Genomic DNA, 24,658 nt, shown 5'->3' with positions numbered 1-24,658 from the left:
TGAGCCCCTCTCCCACAAATGCACCGAAGGCGCCGCAGCTAAGAAACAAAGACCAGTTGAGTTTTATTAGGAGTCGGGGTGGGGGGTCGGACTGGCAGGAGGCATTGGCCAGCAGAGGCCTAAGAGGGTCCCCTACTCCTGGTCCTTGGCGTCGCCATGCGTGATGACGTAGCAGATGTTCTTGTAGTCTACATTGCCTCCCACGTCGGGGGGGAACGCTGCCCACATGTTCCTGATCTGGGGAAAGATTCAGGGGCGTCTTCTACCGGTTGCGTACGCTCCCCTCACCCCTCCCTCTGCGTCTCCCGGGCCCCTTCCCAACTCACCTCTTCCGGGGAGAAGCGGTCGCACTGCGTGGTAAGCAGCTCCTCCAGGCTGGAGAGAGGTGACATATGGGGAGTTGAGACTGGGCTTCGTGGTTCCTTTCCACTCCCTCCCACCTCATCCTTGTTGTCATTCCTGGTATCATCTTCAAAACCGAAGTCACTGTAGATCCCTCACTGGTCTCCCAGTCTGGCCTCCCTGCTTTTGCTCTTCCCCTCCCGAATGTGCTATCAAAATGTACTCCTATTGCCCATTTCCACAGTTCTAATTTTTCCCTTATTCCCTCTCTTATACCTAACCCTTGGTAAGAATTTAAGGAGGCTTTCTGTGTGTGAGCAGCTGGAGAGGGTCACTTACAACTGCTTCTTGATGGTGCCCTTCCCCTCATGATCCAGGACCTTGAAGGCTCCAGTGATCACGTCCTCAGGATCAGCACCTGCAGGGTCAGAGGGCATGTGAAGCGGAAGGGTCCCTGAACGGTCTGTCCTTGAAAGGTCTGGGGAGGAGCGGTTGGGGGCTTAGACCCAAGACACTTCATTCACCTTTAAGCTTCTCTCCAAACATGGTCAGGAAGACGGTGAAGTTGATGGGACCACTGGCTTCCTTCATCATGGCATCTAGCTCCTCATTCTTCACATTGAGGCGCCCTGGAGCAGGGTGGGGGGAGCTGGAGTGGGGTCCTGGGGCCAAGGGTTGATCCTTCCCATAATTTCAGATCATCCCACCCACTTTTTGCCTGGGCAGGCTGAGGCACAAGGTGGGGCTAGCAGGGCTGAAACCCAAGGCTTCCATATTCCCAGTACTTCCTCAGTCTTGAGTCTTTATGGGTGGGATAAGGGGCTCACCCATGGCTGCGAAGGTGTCCCGCAGATCTTCCTTGTCGATAATGCCATCACGGTTCTGGTCGATTACCGTGAAGGCCTGCGCAAGGTAGGGGCAGGGAGGGGTTAGGTCCCTTATGGCCGGGCTTCAGCATCCCTATCCCAGGCAGATCAGATTCTGGCCCCCAGCCAGCTGTCTTCTTACATGCCAAGCAGGGAGGGGAGCAAGGAATTCTAAACCCTTCCCCTCCCCCCCCCCCAAACAGGTGCACATTCCAGGGAGGGGTATGAGGGGGGAGGAACAGCAGGGGGTGCCTTTGGTCAGCCTTCAGTCTCCCTTCTCCTCTCACCTCCTTGAACTCTTGGATCTGAGTCTGGTCGAACATGGAGAAGACATTGGAGCTTCCACCCTCTGCTGCCGCCCTTCTCCTGGCCTTTTTGGGTGCCTGGGGGGTGAGGGATGGGCAAAGGGGTCTATGGGCCAATCCCTACTCCTCTCTGGAGGCAGTGGATTAGATTCAGGGTTCTTTGGGTCATTTTTCTAAAGCAACTGTTCTGGCTCTAGGCTTCCCCTTCCTTATGACCTCTGCTGAGGGGACTTGCTTAAATCTGTATCCCTAAATTCCTGTCCTTCATCCTACCCAACAAGTGGGACTTCTCAACAAGTCCCCTTCTCTGTGCCCTGAGCCTGTCTCCTCTGAGTCCCAGACTTGTTGTGTGACCTAATCTACTCATTCACCCTGTCTGAACCTCTACTTCCTCATTTATAAAATGGGAGTTGGACTTCTTGCCTGGCTGGTCCCAGAGGGTTTGGGGAAGAGGGAGTGCAGAAAGGTGCAGAGGATGCTTTGAGAGGGACAGGTCTGTGAGTGGAGAGTCTGGGCAGATTATCCTTGGTTGGGTCCTTTAGGCCATCATTCTGTACGATCCCCATTAGTAATGCCAAGAAAGGGAGGATTCATCTTTTTTTCTCTTACTGGACTGGGAATCGGCTATGTTCTTTTCAAAAGTGAAGCTGCCCTGAGGTCTGAGGGGTCTGGGGGATTCTCACTCACCATGTCTTCGGTCTCCTGGGGGCAAGGCAGTGGCTCTGGCTGGAAGGGAGCAGAGTCAGCCTGGGGCAGTCCCTCTGGGGTTATATAGTCCTGCCCCAGGGAGCCCTCAACATTCCAAGGTAACCTTAGCCCTTTCGGTGCCCACCCCAGATACCAAAATAGCCCAGCTGAGGGCCTCTCCTTTCTTGGAGGGCCAAGCAGCAGCTGGAGCCCAGGGAGGGAGGAGGGAGTGGGTCTTGGGATGCATGTCTCACTGGGACCTGGGCAGAAAGGGATGTTCTCTTTCCCAAAAGCGGGCTGGAATGTGCCAGAGTTCAGAGAGGACCCAATCTGAGGGACAGTACTGGGGGAGAGATGAACCAGGCCCCTGTACCCCTGAGTGGGTGGGTCCAGATTTATTTATTTACTTTTGAAACATTCCTTATTTTGAAATTAATTTTTTATGGTTTTACTTATTTTTTTTAATATATATATTTTTTATTTTTAAGTAATCTCTACACCCGATGTTGGGCTCAAATTTAACCCAGAGATCAAGAGTCGCATGATCTACCAACTGAGCCAGCCAGGCACCCCTCCAGATTTAAACCCAGTAAAATTATTGAGCACTTACACTGTGCCAGGCACTGGGCTGTGCTTCGTGGGTGCATTTTGGCAAGCACAATCCCTCAACTCCCATTGTGGAGTTCACAGTCAAGTGTATGTATGCCTGTGGGTTAGTGGCAGAGTTGAAAGGGAGACAGCTGTCTGGGAAAGCTGAGGAATAGGAAAGTCTTCTACCTCCCCTTCACGGTGGAGGGGAGGGTGTTTCAAGAAAAAAAAAAAAAACGCCAAGCATAGAATGACCAGGGACCAGAGACTAGACAGAAAGCCTGCTCTGTGAGTTTGGGCTTCGTGCTTCAACTCCCTGGGTCTTGTTTCCACCCTCTATAAAATGGGTATTAATTCCCATCCCACAGAACTTGTGGATATGAACACCATTTGGGAACAGTTTAGTGAAATATAATCATTACAATGAATAGTTAGGCCCTGTCTTGGTGGACTTAGAGTCTAGCTGTGGAGACAGGATAAATGCAGAGAATGATTCACAGCATTTGGTCAGGAGTACAGAAGTAGAGAGCATAGCAGCCGTGTATGGGAGTATGGGGATGACTTTATGAAGGCCAGGAGAAGTGGGTCAGGTGGAAGTGGAGGGGCAGGTGTGCTAAGCAGAGAGCACAGACGGGCAAAGCCCTGGAGAAGTGAAAGATCAGGTTGCCAGAATGGTAATGGGGCTTGAGCAGAGGGTGCAAGGGGCTGGAGACCAGAGACTGGAGGGGCTTCAATGCCAGGCTGAGGGTTGAGAACTTGGCAGCCTTGGAAAGGTTTGAAACAGGAGAACATAATGGAATGTGAGTCTGTAATCATTTCTTTGGGTCCTATTATGAAAGTTGGAACCGAGCGGAGGGGAGTCAAAGACCCCAAGAGGACTGCTACTTGGTCACCTCCGCCTGGGGGGCTGGGTTGGCCAGTGGCCCCTTTCTCCATTCTGGGCAAGAACAAGTTTGGCTGACTGTATGACTTTGAGGTGCCCTCTCCTGGGGAAATAGTGGCTGAGGAAACCCCAGGAGGCCACGATTGGCGAGGACACCCATCTCCTTCTTCATCTGCTTCCTTTAGGACCCAGTGTCCTGAGGAAGATGCCTCCTCCGTCTCCCTCCTCCAGCCTCATGCCAATGCCTCTAAGACATTTTCTTTTCTGGGCACTGGGGCCCAGCCACCTGTTGTCTCTAAGAAGAGAGAAGGAGCCACCCTAAACTTAGCAGCTGCCCTTGGCCTCCTGCACTGGCCCCTCCCTACTTCAGTGGACAGCTGTCTCACCTTATAAGGTTACCATGGGGGTCTAGGCCCAGGGAGGAGCCTTATTCCTGGATTCTGGGAGGGGAGGAAAACTCCAAAGAGGGGAAAAGGGAAAGTGCTCAGGTAGCTTGGGCCAAATGAAAAGTGGGGAAGTTGAGGAGGAGATCAGGAGCTGTATATCTTATTCAGACACTGAATGAGAATACACAGGATCTGGGTCTGAGCTGGGAGTGAGTAGCCTAAGAGAACTCAGAAACCAAGGAGGACCTGGGCATTGGGAGCTAGGTCTGACTGAAATTTCAGGATGGTGGACTCTGTATGGAAATTTGGGCCCTCTAACCCTGAGGCTCAGAGGGATGTGGGTCAGAGAAAGGAGAGGCGTGTAAAGTCAGGGCTTTGTGTTTGTGGTCTAGGGTAGCAAGGGCGGGGGGCTCAGGAGATTGGGGTCTGGTTTCTTAGAAAATGAGGAGTATAGAGAGGTGTGGCAGTGAGGGGAGAGGAGTTGATGGGATAGGTCCTGGATACCCAAAAGAATAAGAATACAGATATGGGAGTTCCTGTTACTGGGAATTCATAGTTTGGGTCTAGGATGCCTACTAGAATGCTGGGGGGGGGGGGGCGGCACTCAGAGGATGAGGTCCAAGCAATTAGAGCCTGGATTCTGGGGAGGAGCTCAGATAGCTGGGGAGCTAGGAGAAGGACTTAAGGGCTTGGGAGGATCTAGAGAAATGGGTCGCTTAGAGGATTTGGAGGCTCTGGTTATAGTCGCCTGGGCTTTGGAGTATTGAAGTTGGTTGTGAGACCGAGATGAGAACTAGAGACGGAGTGGAGGTTGAGAGGACTTGATCAAGGCATTGGATCTGTGGTAGGGTCTCACAGACCACGAGAGTGAGGTGGCTCTGAAGCTGGATGGAGAAGGGGAGCCTAGGAGGCGCTTGACTGGCTCAGTTGGTAGAGCATGCGACTCTTGATCTCGGGGTCGTGAGTTGAAGCCGCACGTTGGGTGTGGAGCCTACTTAAAAAAGAGAGAGACAGACAGAATGGGAGCCCAGAAAGGACTCAAACAAAGCAGCGCCATGCTCTTATTGGCTAAGGGCTGCAGTAATGTGCCTGGCCCCCGCCCCCTCACAGTGCTATCCCCAACTGTCACCCCCCTTCTGCGCTTGTCTCCGGTTGTCACCGATATCCCTGGGCTGGCACCGCCTGCTGGCAGCACCCCTACACTTTGGATGCTTCCATTGGCTGAGACAGCCGTCTATCTTCCTCCCAATTGCTTAAGCGAGGGAATGCGTTTATTGGCTGACAATGCAAATTGATTGCAAATTTGGCCCGCCCCCCCCCCCCCCCCCAGCTGTCATTCTTTCGTGACCTTCTTGGGAGACTTTAAGAATTCCTCAGCCCTTCCTATTGACTGCGGATGCCGTCTGTCACTGCCCACATAGACACCACTGTCTGTCAACTTGCCCTCCACCTACTCGCCCTTTTCATTGGCTCCCTTTTTAGTATTCCTATTGGCCAGGCTAGCCTCTTCTCGCACAGCACCCGCCTCCTTCCGCGGTCATTCACTCTTTAGCCATTTTTATTGGCCAGGGCGTTCAGCCTCGCGCTTTTCTATTAGTTACTTCTTTCGTCCCACCTCCTCCTGCCTTCACCCCCCTTCTCATTGGTCTTCCAGCCCTTCTTCTTCTCCATTTCCTCTTCCCAAATTACCCAGCCCCTTCCCACCTCCAGCCCCACCCACCCTTCCCAACGATTGGCAGAAACCCAGTTCCCTCTCTCCTATTATTCGCCCAAACACTCTGACGAGGAGGGAGAAAAAAGGAGCGCGACGGCACTGCCCGCGCGCAGGCGTGAAACGCAGAAATGCTGGCCGCTTAGCCGGCACTGAGGGGTGTGCGCAGGCGCGAGGTCGGCCGCTCGCCCGGAGCAGGAGGGAGGGGGCGGCGGCGAGAGAGCGCCAGGGGTGAGAGGGCGCGAGCGAGACCCCGGCGCCTGGCGCCCCAGGACCCTTGCCACGCCTCCGCGCGCCCGGCGGCGGCCCGCGCGCCGCCCTCATCTGCGACGCGCGCCGGGCCGCGCCCTTCGCCTTCTCCTCTTCCTTGGCGGGCGGCGCGGAGCGGCCTGAGGGGCGGCGCCTTCTGCGTCCGCCCCGGCGGGGTGATGTGAGGGGTGGCCCGCGGCCATGGAGACGGGCCCGGCGCCCCTGGTGGCCCCGCCGCGCCGTCATGGCGCCCCCGCGGCCCCCTCGCCGCCGCCCCGCGGGTCCCGGGCCGGGCCTGTCGTGGTGGTGGCTCCGGGGCCGCCAGTGACCACGGCCACTTCGGCCCCCGTCACCCTGGTGGCCCCCGGGGAGGCGAAGCCCGCCTGGGTCCCTGGGCCCACCCAGACTTCGGCCCCGGCCTCGACCGTCACAGGCAGCACAGTGGTGGTGCTGACTCTGGAGGCCTCATCCGAAGCCCCGAGGGCGCAAGTCTCCGCTGACCCAGACCCCCTGGTGCCCGCGGCAGTGGCAGGAGCCGAGATGTCCGTGGCTTTGGGCCCGGGGACAGATTCTCCGAAGACGGAGGAGGCTAGAACCTCACCCGCCCCTGGACCAGGTACCCCCACCAGGACCCCTTCCAGAACAGTTCCTGGGGTTCTGACCGCCAAACCCCCGCTTGCCCCCAAGCCGGGAACCACAGCTGCCTCAGGAGTGACCGCGCGGGTTGCAGCAGTGACAGCAGGACAGGTGACAAGTGGACATGAAGCTGCAGCAGCAACATCAGCATCAACTGCACAGGCTCCAGAGGACCCCTCAGGGTCTGGCACAGGCCCTTCAGGAACTTGTGAGGCTCTGGTAACTGTCGTGACGGTCACCCCAGCTCCGGAGCCTGCTGAAAACTCTCAGGACCTAGGCTCCACGTCCAGCCTGGGACCTGGCATCTCTGGGCCTCGAGGGCAGGCCCCGGACACTCTGAGCTACTTGGACTCTGTAAGCCTCATGTCTGGGACCTTGGAGTCCTTGGCAGATGATGTGAGCTCCATGGGCTCAGACTCGGAGATAAATGGGCTGGCCCTTCGCAAGACGGACAAGTATGGCTTCCTTGGGGGCAGCCAGTATTCGGGCAGTCTGTGAGTACCCAGTGGGCACCCCGTGGGGCTTCAGGGAAGCAGAGGTTGGGGAGGAGGAAATGATCCACCTTGCCCAGATCCTGGCAGCTCAGCCTCCTCCAAGGCTCCAGGGGAGTGGCTCCAGCAGGAGTGAGCTACTTGGTGATCCCTGTCCTGCCTAGAGCATCCTGAGGTTTTGGTGGCACTTGCATGTTAGAGTTTCAGGCCAGGTGTCAGGAGTTCTGGGTTTGAGCTTTGCTTTTAGTGTGTTGTGTGCCCTTGAGCTAGTGTTTTCCCTATTTCTGTGTCTCAGTTTCCATCTCTATATAGTGAAAGGTTGAATGAGGTGATACTTAAGGTCGTCCCAGCTCCTTGATGTGAAAAACTCCAGCTGTGAGTCAGATATTCTGGAGGGTTGGCTGGGCAGGGATTCTGGTAGAGATATTTGGTCCCTGAAAGGGAAGGAGTCTGGGAGGGATGCAGTCATCTTCCCTCTCCCATAGCCCTAGGTCTGATGGGATGATGAGCTGGGGGAGGCCTGGTCGGTAGAGGGGAGACCGTGAGGGTAAGGCTCCTCTGCGAAACAGAGAAGGGCAATCTTGTGTTTTTACTGAAGGAAGGGGTTGGGGGAGGCCTCTTCCCCATTTCCTCATCTCCTCAGCCGGGCTTACTCTTTCCTAGTTCCCTCCAGGGGCCTGAGTCACTCCTGATGTGGGGGTGTGATTGCCTCTGACTTCTTCCTTCCCTCTCTCTGGGAAGGATCCTGCCCATTGTTCATGTACCGCTTTAACCTGCTGGTCAGTTCAACCTACAGCATCACCTGAGCACCCAGGTGCCAGGCCCTGTGCTAGGTACTAGGGATAAAATAGTTGTTTCAAGGCACTCGTCAAAAGGGAGAAACAAATACTTAAACAATTGATGTCAATGTATTTTAGGTTTAGCCTAGAGATCTTCACAGGATTTTGTGAGTGTTAGGGAAGGGACCTTTTGCCCACTCAGAATTCAACTGAGTCTGTTCCAAATCCTGAAGAATGAGTAGGATTTAGTCTAATCGTGTTATGTGTGTTGGGGTGGGGGGCACCTGCCTGGAGTTGGGGAAAACACTGTGGGAAGGTATTCTAGGTGTTTTATAATCCAACAAAAAACAGAAAACCTTTGATTGAGCACCAACATTCATGGTCCTAGGAAGGCAACTGAAGTTTGACCTTGGTGTTTTCCCATGCTGGAGGGATGCACTGTTGTACCCAATGTATAGGTGAAGAAACAGGATTAGAGCAGTTGAGTGAATTGCCCCACTCACACCTGGATCTGTGTGACCAGTGGCTTTCTCCTCAATACTCTGCTGCCCTAAGGAACTTGGATTGAATTGGATTTCAGTGAGCCCCTCTTGTGTGCCAGGCACGTTGCTCGATTATGTTTCTCTGCTTTGTAATTTTGTCCCTCTAAAATCTATCGTCCATGCTGGAAGAACATACTTCTGAGGCCAGGCTGACTGGGGCACATGTTACCTTAAAAACTTATGGTAGCTCTCCCCTGGCCACAGGATAAAGTCCCATGTGCTTTATTCTGCAGATGGACTCCTTATTTTCTCCCTTTGCCAGTCTTTCTGGTCTTCTCTCCCACCACTTCTCACCATGCACTTAATACTGTGGTCCTGTTGAACTGATTGTAGTCTCTCCCCCTTCATACTCAGGCTGTTCCACCTGCTAGGAATGCCTTTCTCCTCCTTCTTGTCTTGGTATGTTCTACTCAGTCCCTCCTGGCTTATAATGAAGATGTCTCCTCCTCTAGGAAGCCTTTCCTGATATCCACTGCCCCTACTCCAGTCAGTGCCTCTCCTGTGCATTTTTGTTATTGCATTTCCCACACCACATTGCAGTTATCTCCCCTGCAAGCTTGTGACCTTCTTGAGGGCAGGAAAGATATTACCTAATTCTTCCTGATCCTTAGTAGGGTTTGGAACCAACTTATGATAGAAATTAATGAGCAATGATGGGCGCCTGGGTAGCTCAGTTGGTTAAGCGTCTGACTTTGGCTCAGGTCATGATCTTGAGGTTCGTGAGTTTGAGCCCTGTGTCAGGCTCTCTGCTGACAGCTTGGAGCGTGGAGCCTGCTTCAGATTCTGTGTCTCCCTCTCTCTGTGCCCCTTCCCTGCTCACGCTCTGTCTCTCTCTCTCAAAAATACATAATAAATATTTTTAAAATATTAATGAGCGATGATTAAGTGGTTCTAAGACAAAAGAAACTAATAGTTAATGAGCCCATCCATTTGCCAGTCCTTTATATACAGTTTCTCAGTAGTTCTCTCATACCTTTGTGATGTAGATGGTGGCATCCCTTTTTGACAGATGAGGAAGAGATTCAGGTTATCTCTTGCCAAGATTTCCCAATTTCTAATGGACAGAACTGGGATTTGAGCTCAGGTTGGTCTGGAAATTCAAGCGCTTTCTTCCATTCCACTCATTTCCTGGTACTGGCTCCTACAAGTAACTGTTTCAAGACTCCTGGGGTATCTTGAGTGTGAAGCGGTGACAGAACAATGGGCAAACAGTGCAAGGAAAGCTTCATTTGCTTGAGAATCTCGGGTGACTTCAGGAAGGAGGTAGAGGGAATTGCAGGTGGCCCAGGGGATCTCAAGAGTCTGATAGGAGGAAACTCAGTTGCTTCTAAGGAGGCAGAGAAGTATATTTATATTTGTTCTGTATTCTGTTTTATGGATAACAATTGCTCTTACTGAGCACTTGCTATTATATAACCTCCCAAGTAGATCCTATTTTTTTCTCCACCTTACAAATGAGGAAATCGAGGCTTAGAGGAATTCTATGACTTGCCCAAGGTCACACAATGAGTAAGTGGTAAAGCTAGAACTTGGACCCAGGTCTAATGCAAACTGTGGCTTTTAAATATTCTGTACCCTCTCTCTAAACTTGTATGTGCCATAAGCAGGATTTGAACACACCCAACATGTACAGAGATCCAACATGAGAACACCATCTCTGTACAGAGATTCCTTCCAAGGGAAGAAGTCCTTTCAGTGTGGTGAACTAGGCCCTTCGATGGCTAAGTGGCCAGATATCCTGATATTTAGTAGCTCACAAAATGCTTTTACATCCAGTCTCTCATTTGAGCCTGGGGAGGTGGGTGGCTTGCTTCAGTTCCACCAGCAATCCATGTTTTATACCACTGCTATTGACCCTTTCCATGCTTTCTTCATCCTGCAGAGAGAGCTCCATTCCTGTAGATGTGGCTCGGCAGCGGGAACTCAAATGGCTGGAGATGTTCAGTAACTGGGATAAGTGGCTGTCACGGCGTTTCCAGAAGGTTTGGAAGGCTGACTGGTGGGCAGGGCAATGGACAAGTTGGGAGGGGGTTAGGGAGAGCTCATATACTCCAGGGAAGCCATGATAGTATTTGTTCTCTAGACCACATTGGGGATGGGTGGTTCTTGGGCCTGGGGGGAGGAGTAGTTTTAAAGATAGAAGGCCAGGCCAGGTCCAGTGGAGTCAAGCCAATGAGATGTGGGAGGGCTGTCCCAGGAAGCCTGAGGACTGCTGGGGAAAGCCTGGAGGCTATGCCAGCCCCTGAAGCTGTCACCCTGCCTGCCACTCTGCCTTAGGTGAAGCTGCGCTGCCGGAAGGGGATCCCCTCCTCCCTCAGAGCCAAGGCCTGGCAGTACCTGTCCAATAGCAAGGAACTCCTGGAGCAGAACCCTGGCAAGTTTGAGGTGTGTCCAGGGTATGGGGACATGTGATACTGTGTGAAGGGTATCATCAGTCCCCCTAGATCCTGAGATAATCCCTGATGTCCCACTGCAGGAGCTGGAACGGGCTCCTGGGGACCCCAAGTGGCTGGATGTGATCGAGAAGGACCTGCACCGCCAATTCCCTTTCCATGAGATGTTTGCCGCTCGAGGAGGGCATGGGTAAGATGGCCTGATCACGTGGGTCAGTCTGTAGAAGGCTCCAGGTGGATACAGGGCTGGGTTGAAAGCTGTTCTTGCCCTCCAGGGCTTCTAGGAAAGTGGTCCTTAATGTATTGAGTGTCAAGCCATATTGAGGGAACTGTCCTGGGAAGGAGATTCTGACTCCGGGCTGGGGGGTTGTTGGAGGGGAGATGGAGAGGCACAACAAGGATTTATTGAAGAGGTTGCATTCGAGTTGGGTTTTGAAGGTTAGATGGGAGCAGAGCCAGGGGCAGGTTTTTCCTGGCTGGGGGTTTATATAAGCTGTCTCTGGGATGTGGGGTTGAGTGGAGCTGAGGCTGGAAAAGCAGTTTCGGGTCAGATCACCAGAGGGCCTTAAAAATTGTTCCGAGGCACTTGTACTTTTGTTCTATATGCTAGACTTCCCCAAGATGTATATATATCACTCCTTAGTAATATGCAAGATGGTATTAGGTGACTCTCAGATGCACATTTTTCATCAGTTGGTTCATCTTTTCAGCAAATATTTAACTGAACACCTGCTATCTGCCAGGAACTGGTCTAGTCACAGATGATAGCAGTTAACAAGACAAAAACTCCTGCCCTTATGGGGCTTATTACATTTTAGTGAGGATAGACAATAAGTAAATAAGACAAAGAAGGAAAGTATGTTGTATGTGAAAGGGTGGTAAGCATTAAAGAGGAGTTTAAAGCAAGAAACGGGAATAGAGAATGTGAATGGAGATGTGGTTATAATGATCTGACTTGTGTTTTAAAAGGATCATTCTGGCTGCTGTGCTGAGAATAGTATAAGGAGACAAGGACGGAAGCAGAGAGACTTGTTAGAAGACTATTTCCATAATCCAGGAGAGAGAGTATGATAGATATATCAGAATGGTAGCTATGGAACTATGGGGAAAAGTGGTTGGATTCTGTCTATATTTTGAAAGTAGAGCCAAAAGGATTTGCCAATAGATTAGATGTGGACTGTATGAGAGAGAGACAGAGAGAGAGAGACAGAGAGAGAGAGAGAGAGAGAGAGAGAGAGAGATTGGAATTAAGGCCGACTCTGAAGGTTTTGGGCCTGAGAAACTAGACAAATGGAGTTGTTCATATATTGGTGTGGATGAGAAAAGGAGGTTAGAGGGGTATGTTAAGAGCTCAGTTTAGGAATGTGAAGTTTGAAATGCTAATTGGACATCCAGATGGAGAAGTCAAGAAAGTTGGATGTACGACCTGTATAAGTCTGGAATTTGGGGAGAAGTTTAAACTGGAGGTAAGCTGGAGATTGAGAGTTACTGGCCTCTAGATGGGACTAAATTTCACCTGTGGGATTGGACGAGCTCATCAAGGCAGCAAGTGTAGATACAAAAGGAAACTCAGAGATTGAGCCCTGCAGTTCTAACATTTCAAGAATGGGAAGATAAGAACGAACTAGCACAGGAAGGAGAAACTAGAGAGGTAGAAGGAGAACCAGGGCAGTGTGATTGCTGGAAGCAAATCGAAGAGGGGTTTTGGGACCAGTTGTATGGAATGCTGCTGATGGGTCAAGTAAAATCAAGTCTGCAAATTGACCTCTGGACTCAGCACAGTAGAGGTCATTAGTGATCTTGATAAAGGCAGTTTGCACAGGGCAGTAGTGTAGAGCCTGACTGGAGAATGGGAGGAAAGAGATTAAAGACAGCAAGTCTGTATTCTGAAGTTTTGCTGACTAGGTAAAGAGAGAAATGATGTAATGTTTGGAGGGGAAGGGGGGTAGTCAAGAGACTTTTTTTGTAACATAGAGGAAATAACAGATACTGGTATGCCACTGGGAATGATCTAGTAGGGAGAGAAAAACTGATGATGCAGGAGAGGTGGGAGGCTTGCTGGAGTGATGGACTGTGTAGGTGAGAGGGGATGGGACGCAGTACCCAAGTGGAAAAGCTGTGTTTGGCCAGGACCACAGACAGTTCACCCACAGCAACAGGGAGAAAGCAGGGACACAGATGCAGGTAGGTGGGTAAAAATAGCATGGGAGCTTGTGGGAGTTACATGTTTAATAGGTATTAGGTAAAATAACTAGTACATCAAACCTGTCATTTCATGGATGCTATTGCTAAGTGGAGAAAAAATATTAAGTAAATAGTACTGGGGAGGTATGCAGGTAAAACACAAGATGACACTTCAATGACTGAATTTGGGGATGTAAGAGGTTATTACTTTTTTCTGGGTAAGAAATGAAAGTCTGAGCTACGGAATGGCTGTGGAGGTAGAGAGAAGGAACAGGCATGAATGAAACTCAACATGTAGTGTTGATAAGACTTGATTAGCCACGGGGAGTGATGTAGGGCTCTCTTTTCCAACGTGGGGCTAAGTGAATGGAATTCTCAGACACAGCAATGGGCACCCTCAAGAGGACAGGTCTAGGGCAGAGATTTTATTCTTTGCGATACAGAGACACGAGAAAGGTCTGAGGCACAGCTGGCTTCTCAAGCCTTCACCAAGAACCAGGGCCCAATGGACATGTTGGCAGAGAACTGATGAAATCCACTGAGGCAGATAGGGCAGGCCCTGCTCTGGGGTGATCAAAGAATTCAGACAGTGCTACGGGAGGTCTGATGCTGTGGACAGTGGAAGCTTTCTGAAGAAGGTGACCTTGAAGGTCTATGGGGTGGTGGCAGATGAAGGATGGAGAGAGAGCACATCCTGTGCTGGGGAATGGGTAGGGAGCACATAGGATGTGGAGGCAAGGGTGGAAAGCTGGAGCCTGGAATGCTTTGATGATGGTCTCGGTCATTGGCTTAACCTTGATAGCAGTGCTAGGAAGGTCGGTGGAGGTGCGTGGTGGTGAACCTCTGAGGTTAATCTGGAACTGGATCTAGGAGGGGTCTGGGCTGGGGCTGGTTGTGGGGGGCAGGCTTAGTTTGGGGCAGAGAGCCCCCAGCTCCTGTGATTGCCCTCATGGTCTTTCCCAATACCCACAGGCAACAGGACCTGTATCGAATCCTGAAGGCTTACACTATCTACCGGCCCGATGAGGGCTACTGCCAGGCCCAGGCCCCAGTGGCCGCCGTGCTGCTCATGCACATGCCTGCTGAGGTCAGCATACGCTGGTCCTGGTTGGGGAGGGACTGGGAGGACCTTGGCCCACAGTGGTGATGGGGGAGCTCTCTGCTCCCTGTTTCTCAGGCCCCTCCCTCCTTCCTTGTTCTCGCTCTTCTCAGCAAGCTTTTTGGTGCCTGGTGCAGATCTGTGACAAGTACCTCCCCGGTTACTACAGTGCAGGGCTGGTGAGTGTCTGGGGGCTGGGTGCACCCAAGGTTGTGACTTTCTCCTGAGGCTGCAGGGAGGTCCTTGTCCTGCCTCCTCCCTCTCCCCCCCCCCCCCACCTTTTGTCCTTTTGTCCCTCTGCTCTGGGCCTCTCCCACTGAGGTGAGGATCCCCCACTAGGGACAGTCCTACCCCACGGGAGCCACAGTAGGCCTCTTCTCATGGCTCATCCCACTTCCAGGAGGCCATTCAGCTGGACGGAGAAATCTTTTTTGCACTGTTGCGCCGGGCCTCCCCGCTGGCACACCGACACCTGCGGCGGCAACGCATTGACCCCGTGCTCTACATGACAGAATGGTTCATGTGCATCTTTGCCCGCACCCTGCCCTGGGCTTCAGTGCTGCGTGTCTGGGATATGTTCTTCTGTGAAGGTACTTCTGTAGCCGTTCAGGCCATGAGGGGGCCGGGGTTTCCATGGTGGCTGCCAGAGAGTGGCCTGCTGCCCGAAGTTACCTCTGGGACCTAGGCTTCCCTGTAAGCAGTCTGGGGGCTGGAGAAACTGGGGCCTAGTCTTGGCTCTGCTATCAGTCCAGAACCTACTGTTCCTCTCAGGAACTCGAAACCCATGGCAGCTCATTTCCCTTCGTGGGACCTCAGTTTCCTCATCTGTACGGTTGGCAGTAGACAGGGATGGGGCCTGTTGAGTCCCTTCTGACTGGGACACACTGAGGTCCCAGCCCTGATCACCCGCGCTCTCTTCTTTCTGACCTTGCAGGCGTCAAGATCATCTTCCGCGTGGCCCTGGTGCTGCTGCGTCACACGTTGGGCTCAGTGGAGAAGCTGCGCTCCTGCCAAGGCATGTATGAGACCATGGAGCAGCTGCGCAACCTGCCCCAGCAGTGCATGCAGGAGGACTTCCTGGTGCACGAGGTAGGCCGTGGCCTTAGCACACCCACACCTGCTTCAGCCCATCCCCATCCTCACCTTCACTCCGGTACCCGTTTCTTCTCCGTCTAGGTGACCAACCTCCCAGTGACAGAAGCACTGATTGAGCGGGAGAACACAGCCCAGCTCAAGAAGTGGCGAGAAACCCGGGGGGAGCTGCAGTATCGGCCCTCTCGGCGACTACATGGCTCCCGGGCCATCCATGAGGAGCGTCGGCGGCAGCAGCCACCCCTGGGCCCCTCCTCCAGCCTTCTTAGCCTCCCTGGCCTCAAGAGCCGAGGCTCCCGGGCAGCTGGAGGGGCCCCCTCCCCACCCCCTCCTGTCCGCAGGGCCAGTGCTGGGCCTGCCCCAGGACCTGTGGTCACCGCTGAGGGACTGCATCCATCCCTTCCTTCGCCTACCGGCAACAGCACCCCACTGGGTCCCACCAAGGAGACTCGGAGGCAGGAGAAGGAGCGGCAGAAACAGGAAAAGGAACGTGAGAAGGAGCGGCAGAAACAGGAGAAAGAACGGGAGAAGCAGGAGAAGGAGCGGCAGAAATGGGAAAAAGAGCAGGAGAAGGAGCAACAGAAGCAGGAGAAGGAACGGCAGAAGCAGGAAAAGAAGGCCCAAGGCAGGAAGCTCTCACTGCGTCGAAAGGCAGATGGACCCCCAGGCCCCCAGGATGGTGGGGACAGGTCCTCCGCATCTGAGGCCCGGCAGGATGCTTACTTCTGACCTCTGTCCCCGGGGCTGGACTGCATGGCCTCCCTTGTTTTCCCCTCAGTCAGGAGCAGGCCTGGCCTGGGGTGCTGCCCCGAGCTTCCTGGGCAGACTGTCCTTCTGGGGAAAGTGGTTTGATTTCCCATCTCCTTGCCAGCTGCTGATCCCTACACAGCTGGGACAGTGACAGTGCATGGGGCAGCTGCCTTTCCTCGGGGCAGGTGTGAACAAGTCTGGAGCCCCTTCACCTCCAGTTAGGTCCTGCTGGGGTCTCTGGCACTCCTGCCCCGATTTCCTTTGGGGTTCTTTCCCAGGTGCAGTCCTGATTGGCCTTTTGTCACCTCAGGGGTGACTTGGCAATGGGAATCAGCAGTTTTCAGATTCTTACACCAGTTGCTCCCCTTATCCATGAGTGGAGCTGGGTTCCTTTTTCCCTTCTTCAGCCCTGCTGGTCTCCCCCACTTCCTGGCTGGGGGCCACGGCTCTCCTTGCTCTACTTCTGGACATCTCTGTTGTAATTATGTACAGAGCAGCTGGTCGGCCCAGGGTGGGGGTGCTTGCTCTGTCTTCTATCCTTTGGTTCTCCTTCCATAATGTTCTCGCACTCGTTTATTTAAGGGGACATGCACTGGCACAGGAAATGTCCCCCCTTTCCCCACCTACCATTCTCCTTGTTCTCTTTCACCCACCCTCCTCTGTGTTCTCAGGCCTCTCCTGCTTTGTCTTACCAGGGCCCCTGCCTTCCACCTTGTTTCCCCTCCAGCCCCTATCTGGGTAAGGGGTCTTCCCCTGAGCTCCAGGGGGTGGAACCCAATGTTTACATTCTCTTGTCTCTGCTCCCACCCTGTGCGGCGCTTCGAGGAATCAGAAAAGAACCTGCTGTTGTACCTGGGCCTGTCTCCTGCCTTGTTATTTGATAAAGGGAGTTAGAATAAGAACTAGGTGGGGTGGGGGTGGGGAGGAAACAATGGAGCAGGCCAGGATCTGGGTGTCTGCTGAAGCACTCAGCTGGTCTTGGCAGGGAGGGACCTTTTGGCCTTTGGTCCATCTTTCAGTCACTCGTCAACAACTGTTGAGCTCCTGCTCCCCCTTCGCCTGGGATCTGCTGCCTCTGTTGTCACTGGACTGAAGTCCTCTACGCACCACCTGCAGCACCCGGATCTCTTTCCCAAAGTGCTCGTGCAACTCCTGGAAGCTGGAGGGGGGACTGAGGGTGGCTAGGAAGCCACAGTCGTCTGGGGGTGAGCTGGGTTCTTGGCCAGCTGCCTGGCACAGCTCCCGGTACTGGGCCTCCAGTGGGGGTAGTAGCGCCACCAGCCGCCTCCAGCTCACCCCAGCCAGTGCCCACAGCCACGCTGCCAGCTCTCCCTGGTTTTCTGCTGCCAGCTTGTAGGTCCGCCCACCTTCTGTGCCCTCAGCCCCGGGGGTCAAGATGGTAAAGGCATAGGGTTCTGTGGCCCCGAGGCGTGGCTCCACCTGGCAGTTTTCTAAGAGGATGAGGCCCAGGGGTGTGCGGTCTGCCTGGTGCTCCAGGTAGAAGAGGAGGTTTCCCCGGAGGACAAACCAGCGGCGTTGATAGCTGATATTTCGGGCTCCCTTCTTTAGCAAGATGCCCTCCCGGTCTGGAGCCTGTGTTCTGTATCCGTGGAAGAAACTGAGCACGGACTTTCGGTGCAGTTTCATGGTAGTTCAATCTGGGAGTTAACCCTGGGGGCAGGAGAGAGGAGGGGTGGTCTCATTATCATGGGTACCCCATGCTGCCCTCCTGGGGCTCCAGTAGGTTCTTCCTGGGCATAGCCTTAGTCTAGTGGGATTCAGGACTGTCCTAAAGAGCTAGAGGTCTTGTCCCCACAGCACAGGGACCCATACCCACCCCCCCATCCCCCCCTTTAGCTCTCCCCCTTGGGCCAGCTTACAGATTCTGGGCTGGGGCCGCTGGGGCCCTACTTGCCAGCAGTGGGGCTTTATCCTGAGGCTGTGGTCTGAGAGAGAGGCATTGTTGCCTCTTTCCAGGCCTACCTGAGATCGGGGCACAAGAGGCTTCTAGCCTGGATTCTGGACACAGGAACCACTGTCACCTGTACGGTGATGGCTCTTCCCACCTCTGAAACCAGGAACTCAACCAGGGGACAGGCGTGGGGTAAATGACTTCCCCTGGGTCCTAAAGAGAGCTGGGTTCGTAAAGTGCCTTCAAAGCCAGCTGGGCGCTCCAGGCGGGCCATCGTGGGAACTCGGTCTCTCCTCAGGGAGAAGAGCAAGGCCGCACCTCGGACTAGGAGAGGACAGAACTGGACGCTGACTGGGAAAGCAGGATTCCTATGGAGACGGTGAGGGGCACAAAGCCCTTGGCCAACCCTGGGGAAAGGTGACTCAACTCTGTAAAGGGAACCGGGCCGAAACCCACTGTCCCACTTCGTCCCTCCATGATGCTGGGCGCCCCTTTAAGTAGTGTGCTTCACTTTCTCCTCAGAGTCTCTAACTGCTGTAGGAGGGAATCTAAACCGCATCCGGCCATCCCTATCGTCTGATCAGGGTCTAGGCGTTCATTTGTGGCCTGTTCTCTCCGTTGTCGCCCCCAAACTGCTCACGTCACCCTGGGGAGGGCGGGGTTGTCTTCCCCGCTCTCGGCGTACTTCCGCCCGCTTTTCCAGTTAGTCATCTAATCGGAGTGAAGCCACTTCCGGCCTTCTCTGGAGCCTTCCGCAGTTCTCTTCCGGGTGATGGCGCCCGGCGCCCCGGATGTAGCCCTGGTGAAAGTCTCTCTTTTTCTTCCCCCACGGCCTCCCGTGGATCCTGAGGTGAGCGCGAGCCGGTGGGGCTTCTCGAATCCCCGCGGCTCTGCCGCCTCTCTTTGTACACTTAGGCTTGTACACTTAGCCCGGGACAGTTGGGGGTCACCCCGCGGAGCTGGGAGTTCAGCGCGGGGCGGAGGGGGTGGCCAGGACGCCAGGTCCTGGGTCCGTCCAGGCCCCGCGGGCTCTGAGGGAGCTGGGGGTGGAGGAGAGGGTGTCAGCCCGCGGATCCCCGTCGCACCCAGGACTGCGGGGGCTAGGGATTGGGGGGGTATGTGGGGGAGCCTGCCTTTTTTCGTCAAGGGTGGGGGTTGCCCGTGGGGCGCCCCTCTGCGCCACCGCCCCTCCGCCCCCGCTCCAGCAACTCTTTTGGATGCCGAACCAAGTCCCGGGGGCCTCCTGGCGGCCAGCTTCCCTTTCGGCCCCTCATTTTGTGCTCCCTCTCCTCCCGAGCTGGATCTAGTGCGTACCGGGTGATTATTTGTTGTGCTGGGGCTCTTCCGCGGTGAGTAGCCTCGCCCACTTCCCTTAATCTGCATCCTTTCTCTTGGCTCAGCCCAGGGAAGGCTCTTCAGTCCAGTCATGCCAAAGAGGAAAGTGACCTTCCAAGGTGTGGGAGATGAGGATGATGAGGATGAAATCAGTGTTCCCAAGAAGAAGGTGAGGGGGCCAGACTCCTGCATTCTTAGGAGGAGTGAGGGGAGAGAAAGAACTAGAAGCCAGAAGAGAAGGAAGGGGGCGGGGGGCACAGAAAGCAGAGAGGGGGCTAGCTTTTCCGTGTTCCCTGGGAAATGGGTTTGGAGAATTTCCAGTTGGGGAAGGTTTTGAAGAAAACTCTACCTGGGGTATTTTGAGGAATAGCCAGTAACCTGCGTCTCTCAACTTGCTGGCCCTTCCTCACAGCCAGTGGATCCTGTGGCTGGGGCAGGGGGTCCTGGGAGCCGCTTCAAAGGCAAACACTCTTTGGACAGTGATGAGGAGGATGATGATGAAGAGGGGGGGTCCAGCAAATATGATATCTTGGCTTCGGAGGATGTGGAAGGTGAGCTAAACCCAAGAATTGATTCTTCTGGAGGAACAGATAGAGCTTTGGGGGATGGGGGGGGTGGCAAGGGCGCACGCACGTGCACGTGTGTGTGTGCATGTGCGCGTGCGTGCACCCAGCACGGGATGCCTGTGTCTTTCATGCAGGTCAGGAAGCAGCCACGCTCCCCAGTGAGGGCGGTGTGCGGATCACACCCTTCAACCTGCAGGAGGAGATGGAGGAAGGCCACTTTGATGCTGATGGCAACTACTTCCTGAACCGGGATGCTCAGATCCGAGACAGCTGGCTAGACAACATTGACTGGGTGTGGCCCAGGGGCTGACATGGTGGGGGCCTGGAGGCAGCCAGTGCTGGGCTTGGGCCCTGCTCACGGTTTGTAGGAGATAACCACCCCCACCCCTGTTTTCACATTACAGGTGAAAATCAGGGAGCGGCCACCTGATCAGCGCCCACCGTCCGACTCAGAGGAAGAGGACAGCCTGGGCCAGACACCAATGAGTGCCCAAGCCCTTCTGGAGGGCCTTCTGGAGCTGCTGTTGCCAAGAGAGACCGTAGCTGGTGCACTGAGGCGTCTGGGGGCCAGAGGAGGAGGCAAAGGGGGCAGCAAAGGGGGTGGGCGGCCCAGTTCCCCCCAGCGCTTGGATCGGCTCTCTGGGTTGGCCGACCAGATGGTGGCCCGGGGCAACCTTGGCGTGTATCAGGAGACAAGGGAACGATTAGCCATGCGGCTGAAGGGGTTGGGGTCCCGGACCCAGGGACCCCCTGAGCCCACACCCCCTCCCTCTCTGGACATGTTTGCTGAAGAAGTGGCAGAGGGGGAGCTGGAGACCCCAACTCCTACGCAGAAGGGAGGTAAGATTGGAGGGCAGAGGAGGAGTGCTGGGGGCAGGGGCAGGGGCAGGGGCCAGGGAACTTGAGGCCCAGATGGCCTTGTCTGTTGTTTTAGAAGCAGAGTTGCCAGGAGATGGTCTGGTGGACGTGATGTGGGAATATAAGTGGGAGAACACAGGGGATGCTGAGCTGTATGGGCCCTTCACCAGCACCCAGATGCAGGTAAGCCCCTTTCTACTTCTTTCTGCCACTTCTCTTCTCCCCCACCGCCCATACCAGTCCTTTCTCAGCTCTTGCTCTCTTTTCCTGCAGACCTGGGTGAACGAAGGCTACTTCGCAGATGGTGTTTATTGCCGGAAGCTGGACCCTCCTGGTGGACAGTTCTACAACTCCAAACGCATTGACTTTGACCTCTATACCTGAGCCTGCTGAGGGCCCGGTTTGGTGGCCCCTTCTTTCCTGAACTCTCTGGAGGAGGCCCCAGCTGCCTCAGGCAGTGAGGACTTGAGGGGCCACTTTTCAGTCAATTTCCCTTTCCCAATAAAAGCCTTTGGTTACATATTAGGGCCTTGGCTGTGCTGATGGCCAGAAGCCAAGGACCCCTTTGGACTCGCCTCATGAGTGTTTTCTCATGAAGTTCCTTCTTGGGAGTTTCTGGTTATTTGAACCACTTCACCTTTGTCACTCTGGGGGCAGAACCAGGGCTGTCAGGTGGCCTCTGGAGTTTCCTCACCATCTAAAAATCCCTTTCACTCACATGCTGTCCTCCGGTATCCTCAGAGGGGACTCCTATTTTGCAGTTGTTAGGTCTTTGGCCTTCAGAGCCTCAGAGTCTCTGTCTTTGTAGCCGGTGTAAGGTAGAGCACCAGAAGTGGAGATTTTAGGCCTTGGGGGTTGGGACATCTGTTTGGGGGGAGTAGGAAGCCTGGTATCCACTGACTCCACTGTATTAGGCTTTGTAGGGGAAGTGCATACTCAGTGTTGGCACTCGAAAGCCCCTTCAAGGCCACCTGGGCCAACCCCTGAACTGGCACAAAGAGGTGGCACAAAGAGGGCCAGTGCCTCCCTGGAGCTCACACAGCAAATCAGAGAGCTGGCCCAGCCCCAGTGGGCTTCTTTTCCCAGACCTTTCTTCGCACCCTTGAAGTCCTGTGAGGTTTACATTTCCTGAGCTCCCAGTGTGCGTGGGCAAGTGCGGTGAAGGAGCTGAGATAAGTGGGTTAGTCCTCTTCCAGGAATTCAGATTCTGGGGGGTGTGGTTGGGAGGGAGACTGGTATAATTGTATTGTCTGGACCTAGCACCTCCCACCTCTCGCCAGTGCTGCCTTCTGCCTCTTTCTTGTACCAAACTAGGTTGAACCCTCCACTTTTCTACCTTGGTTGTCCATTGGAGTCTCAGGGGAGCTGTAAAATTACTCCTCAAATTCTAAACGAATTAGTCTAGATAGTGGCTCAGTGGGTGGGGCTTTTTGAAAGCTCCCAGGTGTTTTCCAACGTGTGGACAGGTGGAGAGCCACTGGGCATGACTCGGGACTGAGGTTACACCCGGAGAGGCCACTTCCCAGGTCCTGCTGTGGTGGCAGAGCTGAGCGTGTGTGGCCAGGGTTCTGCTGATCTGAAACAGGATTGCTGAGCACCAGGACCCCAGGTGGAAGGATCCAGGCTTGGAAGTAGGAAAGACGGCAGGTTGGGGATATTTGATGCTCTAGTGAGGCCTCCAACTTCTGTATTAATTGGGTCCATGCCGGTGCCAGCCCAGACTTAGTGGTCACTGATTCCAAAATGCCTTCAGTTGTAAGAAGTGTTTATGTGTCATTAAGAAAACCCTGCCAATTGCATTTGTAAGATGTCCTTGATTAAGAGGTGCATCTGGATTTCAGAAGTGAAAAGCAATACAGCTGGTCACCTTTATAACCCCAATGACTGACTGACTCATGGGAGGTGTTTACTGTTGGGTGAATAGATGAAAGCCAAGGGGGCGGTTCCCTTGGATGTACCACTGGCACCTCGGGCTCCACACATCCAGATGTCACCCCATCTACCCCTCACAGTGTCCTCCTGTGATCACCTTCCTGATGTCAGGCTGTGTAGGCAGAATAATGGTCTCCCGGCGATGTCCATGTCCTCAACAAAATCTGAATATGGGACCCTACGTGGCAAAAGAGACTTTGCAGATGTGATTAAACTAATGACTGACGTGGGCAGGGGGGGCGTGCTATCCTGGATTATAGAGGTGGGTGGGCCCAATGTCATCACAAAGGTCCTATAAAGTAAAAGCGGAGGGTCAAACACAGCTGCTGGCTTCGAAGATGTAAGACCAGGCCATATGCCAAGGAATGCAGTGGCCTGTAGAAGCTGGAGAAGGCAAGAGAACAGTCCTTCCTGAGCTGCTACCAAAAAAAAAAAAAAAAAAAAAAAAAAAAAAAAAAAAAAGCCCCACTGAGGATTTGAACCCAGTGAAAAGCATTGTGGACTTCTGACCTCCAGAATCCTAATAAAGTTATGTTATTTCAAGCCACAAAGTTTGTGGTTATTTGTTACAGCCCTGATAGGAAACTAACACATACCCCACCTAGCTGAATGCCTCTCCCCTTCCACGAGCATCACTGGAGTTCTCTTCCCTTTGGCTGTGGCCCTGCTGCAAGCCCCTATCAGCACTTCACTCCTTTGCCTTTCCTAAAACTGTTAGGTGTGTACATAAAATTACTATTTTTTACCAAGAGATTTACTGAGATGTAATGCACCCATTTGAAGTGTACACAGTTCAGGAGGTTTTTTTTTTTTTTTAGAACATTCACAGGGTTGTGCAGCCATCACCACAATTTTAGAGCATTTCTGTCAACCGTGGAAGAAACCGCCCCTCTTACTCCCCACCCTCCTCATCCTCCAGTCCCTGGTAACCACTAATCTACTTCCTGTCTCTGTAGAGTTGCCTATTCTGGCCATTTCGTACAAACGGACTCCTACAATTTGTGGTCTTTTGTGTCTTCTGTATCTACTTAGCCAGTTTTTGAGATTAAGCCATGTAATATGCAATAGTAATCTTTTTTATTGTTGACTCTTCCACCGTATGAAGGTATGGTATATTACCATTAACTAAACCTCACACTTTCTTTGGGTTTTACTAATTTTTCTCTTCTGTCCCTTGTCTGTTCCAGAATATCTTCTGGGACACCCCTTCACGTTCAGTGATCATGTCTCCTTAACCTCTGGTCTGACAATTCCCCAGAGTTGTTTTTGCTGACTTTTGACAGTTTTGAGGAGAATTGGTTAGGTATTTTGTAAAATATTCCTCAAATTTGGGTGCATTTTTTTTTGGTCTGGGATTTTTCTCGTGATTGGATTTGAGTTATGGTTTTGGGGAGGGAGACCATGGAGGTGAAGGCCCTAACCTTTTACTGGAAACTTATAATGGCTTCATTTCCCTCGAGATAAAGTTCAAAAGCTTGAAGGTGACTGAGAAGGTCTTCCAGGGCCTGGCTCGATGCAGCCCCTCCAGCTCCACATCTGCCTTTGCTTTCCTTCTCCATTTTCTTCCCTGATTCCAGGCTCCAGCCTTATCCCAGAACAGGGCAATTTGATTTCTCCAGGCCTGGCCAGTGATGCCTTTCTCTTCTCTATCTGGGAAAGACCAATTAATAGATCTGTTGTACTTAATTCTAGGTCTCCTTTTTTTTTTTATGTTTATTTTCTTATTTTGAGAGAGAGAGAGAGAGAGAGCGTGCGCGCGCGCGCGCACACACACACACACACACACACACACACAAACAAACGGGGGAGGGGCAGAGAGCAAGAGGGAGCCACAGAAACCAAAGCAGGCTCCAGGCTCTAAGCTGTCAGCACAGAGCCCAATGTGGGGCTCGATCTCGTGAACCACGAGATCATGACCTGAGCCGAAGTTGGACACTTGACCAACTGAGCCACCCAGGCATCCCTAGGCCTCCCTTTCCTACAGGCTTCCTAATAATCCACTCCCCACCCCCCTGGTTGGTCATTGTTTCTTCCACTGTGCCCAATAGCACAGATGTCTGGCCCCATACCCA

At 53.4% G+C, this 24,658-nt stretch overlaps 4 protein-coding genes across 7 annotated transcripts; 2 read left to right on the top strand and 2 right to left on the bottom strand.

Annotated features, from left to right (window-relative positions):
- Positions 1–39: 39 nt before the first annotated feature.
- Positions 40–2,338, bottom strand: MYLPF (myosin light chain, phosphorylatable, fast skeletal muscle). Its single transcript, XM_030301039.1, has 7 exons — positions 2,201–2,338; positions 1,496–1,591; positions 1,170–1,245; positions 867–971; positions 682–760; positions 327–375; positions 40–237 (listed from the first exon to the last, which is right to left on the bottom strand). Exons 1-7 carry the CDS (start codon positions 2,201–2,203, stop codon positions 133–135), a joined length of 513 nt encoding a protein of 170 aa, XP_030156899.1. The 5' UTR covers positions 2,204–2,338; the 3' UTR covers positions 40–132.
- Positions 2,339–6,218: 3,880 nt separating this feature from the next.
- TBC1D10B (TBC1 domain family member 10B) lies at positions 6,219–16,839 on the top strand. Its single transcript, XM_030300077.1, has 9 exons — positions 6,219–7,147; positions 10,348–10,447; positions 10,743–10,850; positions 10,942–11,048; positions 14,015–14,129; positions 14,255–14,320; positions 14,542–14,731; positions 15,076–15,230; positions 15,318–16,839. Exons 1-9 carry the CDS (start codon positions 6,219–6,221, stop codon positions 15,960–15,962), a joined length of 2,415 nt encoding a protein of 804 aa, XP_030155937.1. The 3' UTR covers positions 15,963–16,839.
- On the bottom strand, positions 16,274–18,047 carry LOC115503740 (sesquipedalian-1-like). 2 transcript variants are annotated; one of them, XM_030300081.1, is made up of 2 exons: positions 17,967–18,047; positions 16,274–17,654 (listed from the first exon to the last, which is right to left on the bottom strand). In XM_030300081.1, exon 2 carries the CDS (start codon positions 17,628–17,630, stop codon positions 17,010–17,012), a length of 621 nt encoding a protein of 206 aa, XP_030155941.1. In that variant the 5' UTR covers positions 17,631–17,654; positions 17,967–18,047; the 3' UTR covers positions 16,274–17,009. The 2 variants fall into 2 exon arrangements, with proteins under 2 accessions (XP_030155941.1, XP_030155942.1); XM_030300082.1 differs by lacking the exon at positions 17,967–18,047 and adding an exon at positions 17,864–17,966.
- CD2BP2 (CD2 cytoplasmic tail binding protein 2) lies at positions 18,001–21,233 on the top strand. 3 transcript variants are annotated; one of them, XM_030300078.1, is made up of 9 exons: positions 18,001–18,087; positions 18,194–18,274; positions 18,418–18,745; positions 19,296–19,399; positions 19,643–19,781; positions 19,931–20,088; positions 20,201–20,636; positions 20,731–20,837; positions 20,906–21,229. In XM_030300078.1, exons 4-9 carry the CDS (start codon positions 19,322–19,324, stop codon positions 21,017–21,019), a joined length of 1,032 nt encoding a protein of 343 aa, XP_030155938.1. In that variant the 5' UTR covers positions 18,001–18,087; positions 18,194–18,274; positions 18,418–18,745; positions 19,296–19,321; the 3' UTR covers positions 21,020–21,229. The 3 variants fall into 3 exon arrangements, with proteins under 3 accessions (XP_030155938.1, XP_030155939.1, XP_030155940.1); XM_030300079.1 differs by lacking the exon at positions 18,418–18,745; XM_030300080.1 differs by lacking the exons at positions 18,001–18,087; positions 18,194–18,274 and having other exon boundaries at positions 20,928–21,233.
- The last annotated feature ends 3,425 nt before the right edge of the window (positions 21,234–24,658 follow it).

The sequence above is a fragment of the Lynx canadensis genome, chromosome E3 (genome assembly GCF_007474595.2).
Source record: "Lynx canadensis isolate LIC74 chromosome E3, mLynCan4.pri.v2, whole genome shotgun sequence".
In the NCBI taxonomy this organism is placed as follows: Eukaryota; Metazoa; Chordata; class Mammalia; order Carnivora; family Felidae; genus Lynx; species Lynx canadensis.
This window is presented reverse-complemented; position numbering and strand designations above follow the sequence as displayed.

Bases quoted from the DNA above. Each gene is read 5' to 3' on its own strand.
- MYLPF (XM_030301039.1), bottom strand. The intron at 376-681 runs GTAAGTGACCCT...ACCTCTCTCCAG, and splicing joins GGCACCATCAAGAAGCAGTT to CCTGGAGGAGCTGCTTACCA. The intron at 238-326 runs GTGAGTTGGGAA...ATCTTTCCCCAG, and splicing joins ACCGCTTCTCCCCGGAAGAG to ATCAGGAACATGTGGGCAGC.
- TBC1D10B (XM_030300077.1), top strand. From the start codon at position 6,219: ATGGAGACGGGCCCGGCGCCCCTGGTGGCCCCGCCGCGCCGTCATGGC. The intron at 14,130-14,254 runs GTCAGCATACGC...CGCTCTTCTCAG, and splicing joins TCATGCACATGCCTGCTGAG to CAAGCTTTTTGGTGCCTGGT. The intron at 14,732-15,075 runs GTACTTCTGTAG...CTGACCTTGCAG, and splicing joins GGATATGTTCTTCTGTGAAG to GCGTCAAGATCATCTTCCGC.
- LOC115503740 (XM_030300081.1), bottom strand. From the start codon at position 17,630: ATGAAACTGCACCGAAAGTCCGTGCTCAGTTTCTTCCACGGATACAGA.
- CD2BP2 (XM_030300079.1), top strand. From the start codon at position 19,322: ATGCCAAAGAGGAAAGTGACCTTCCAAGGTGTGGGAGATGAGGATGAT. The intron at 19,782-19,930 runs GTGAGCTAAACC...TCTTTCATGCAG, and splicing joins GGCTTCGGAGGATGTGGAAG to GTCAGGAAGCAGCCACGCTC. The intron at 20,637-20,730 runs GTAAGATTGGAG...CTGTTGTTTTAG, and splicing joins AACTCCTACGCAGAAGGGAG to AAGCAGAGTTGCCAGGAGAT.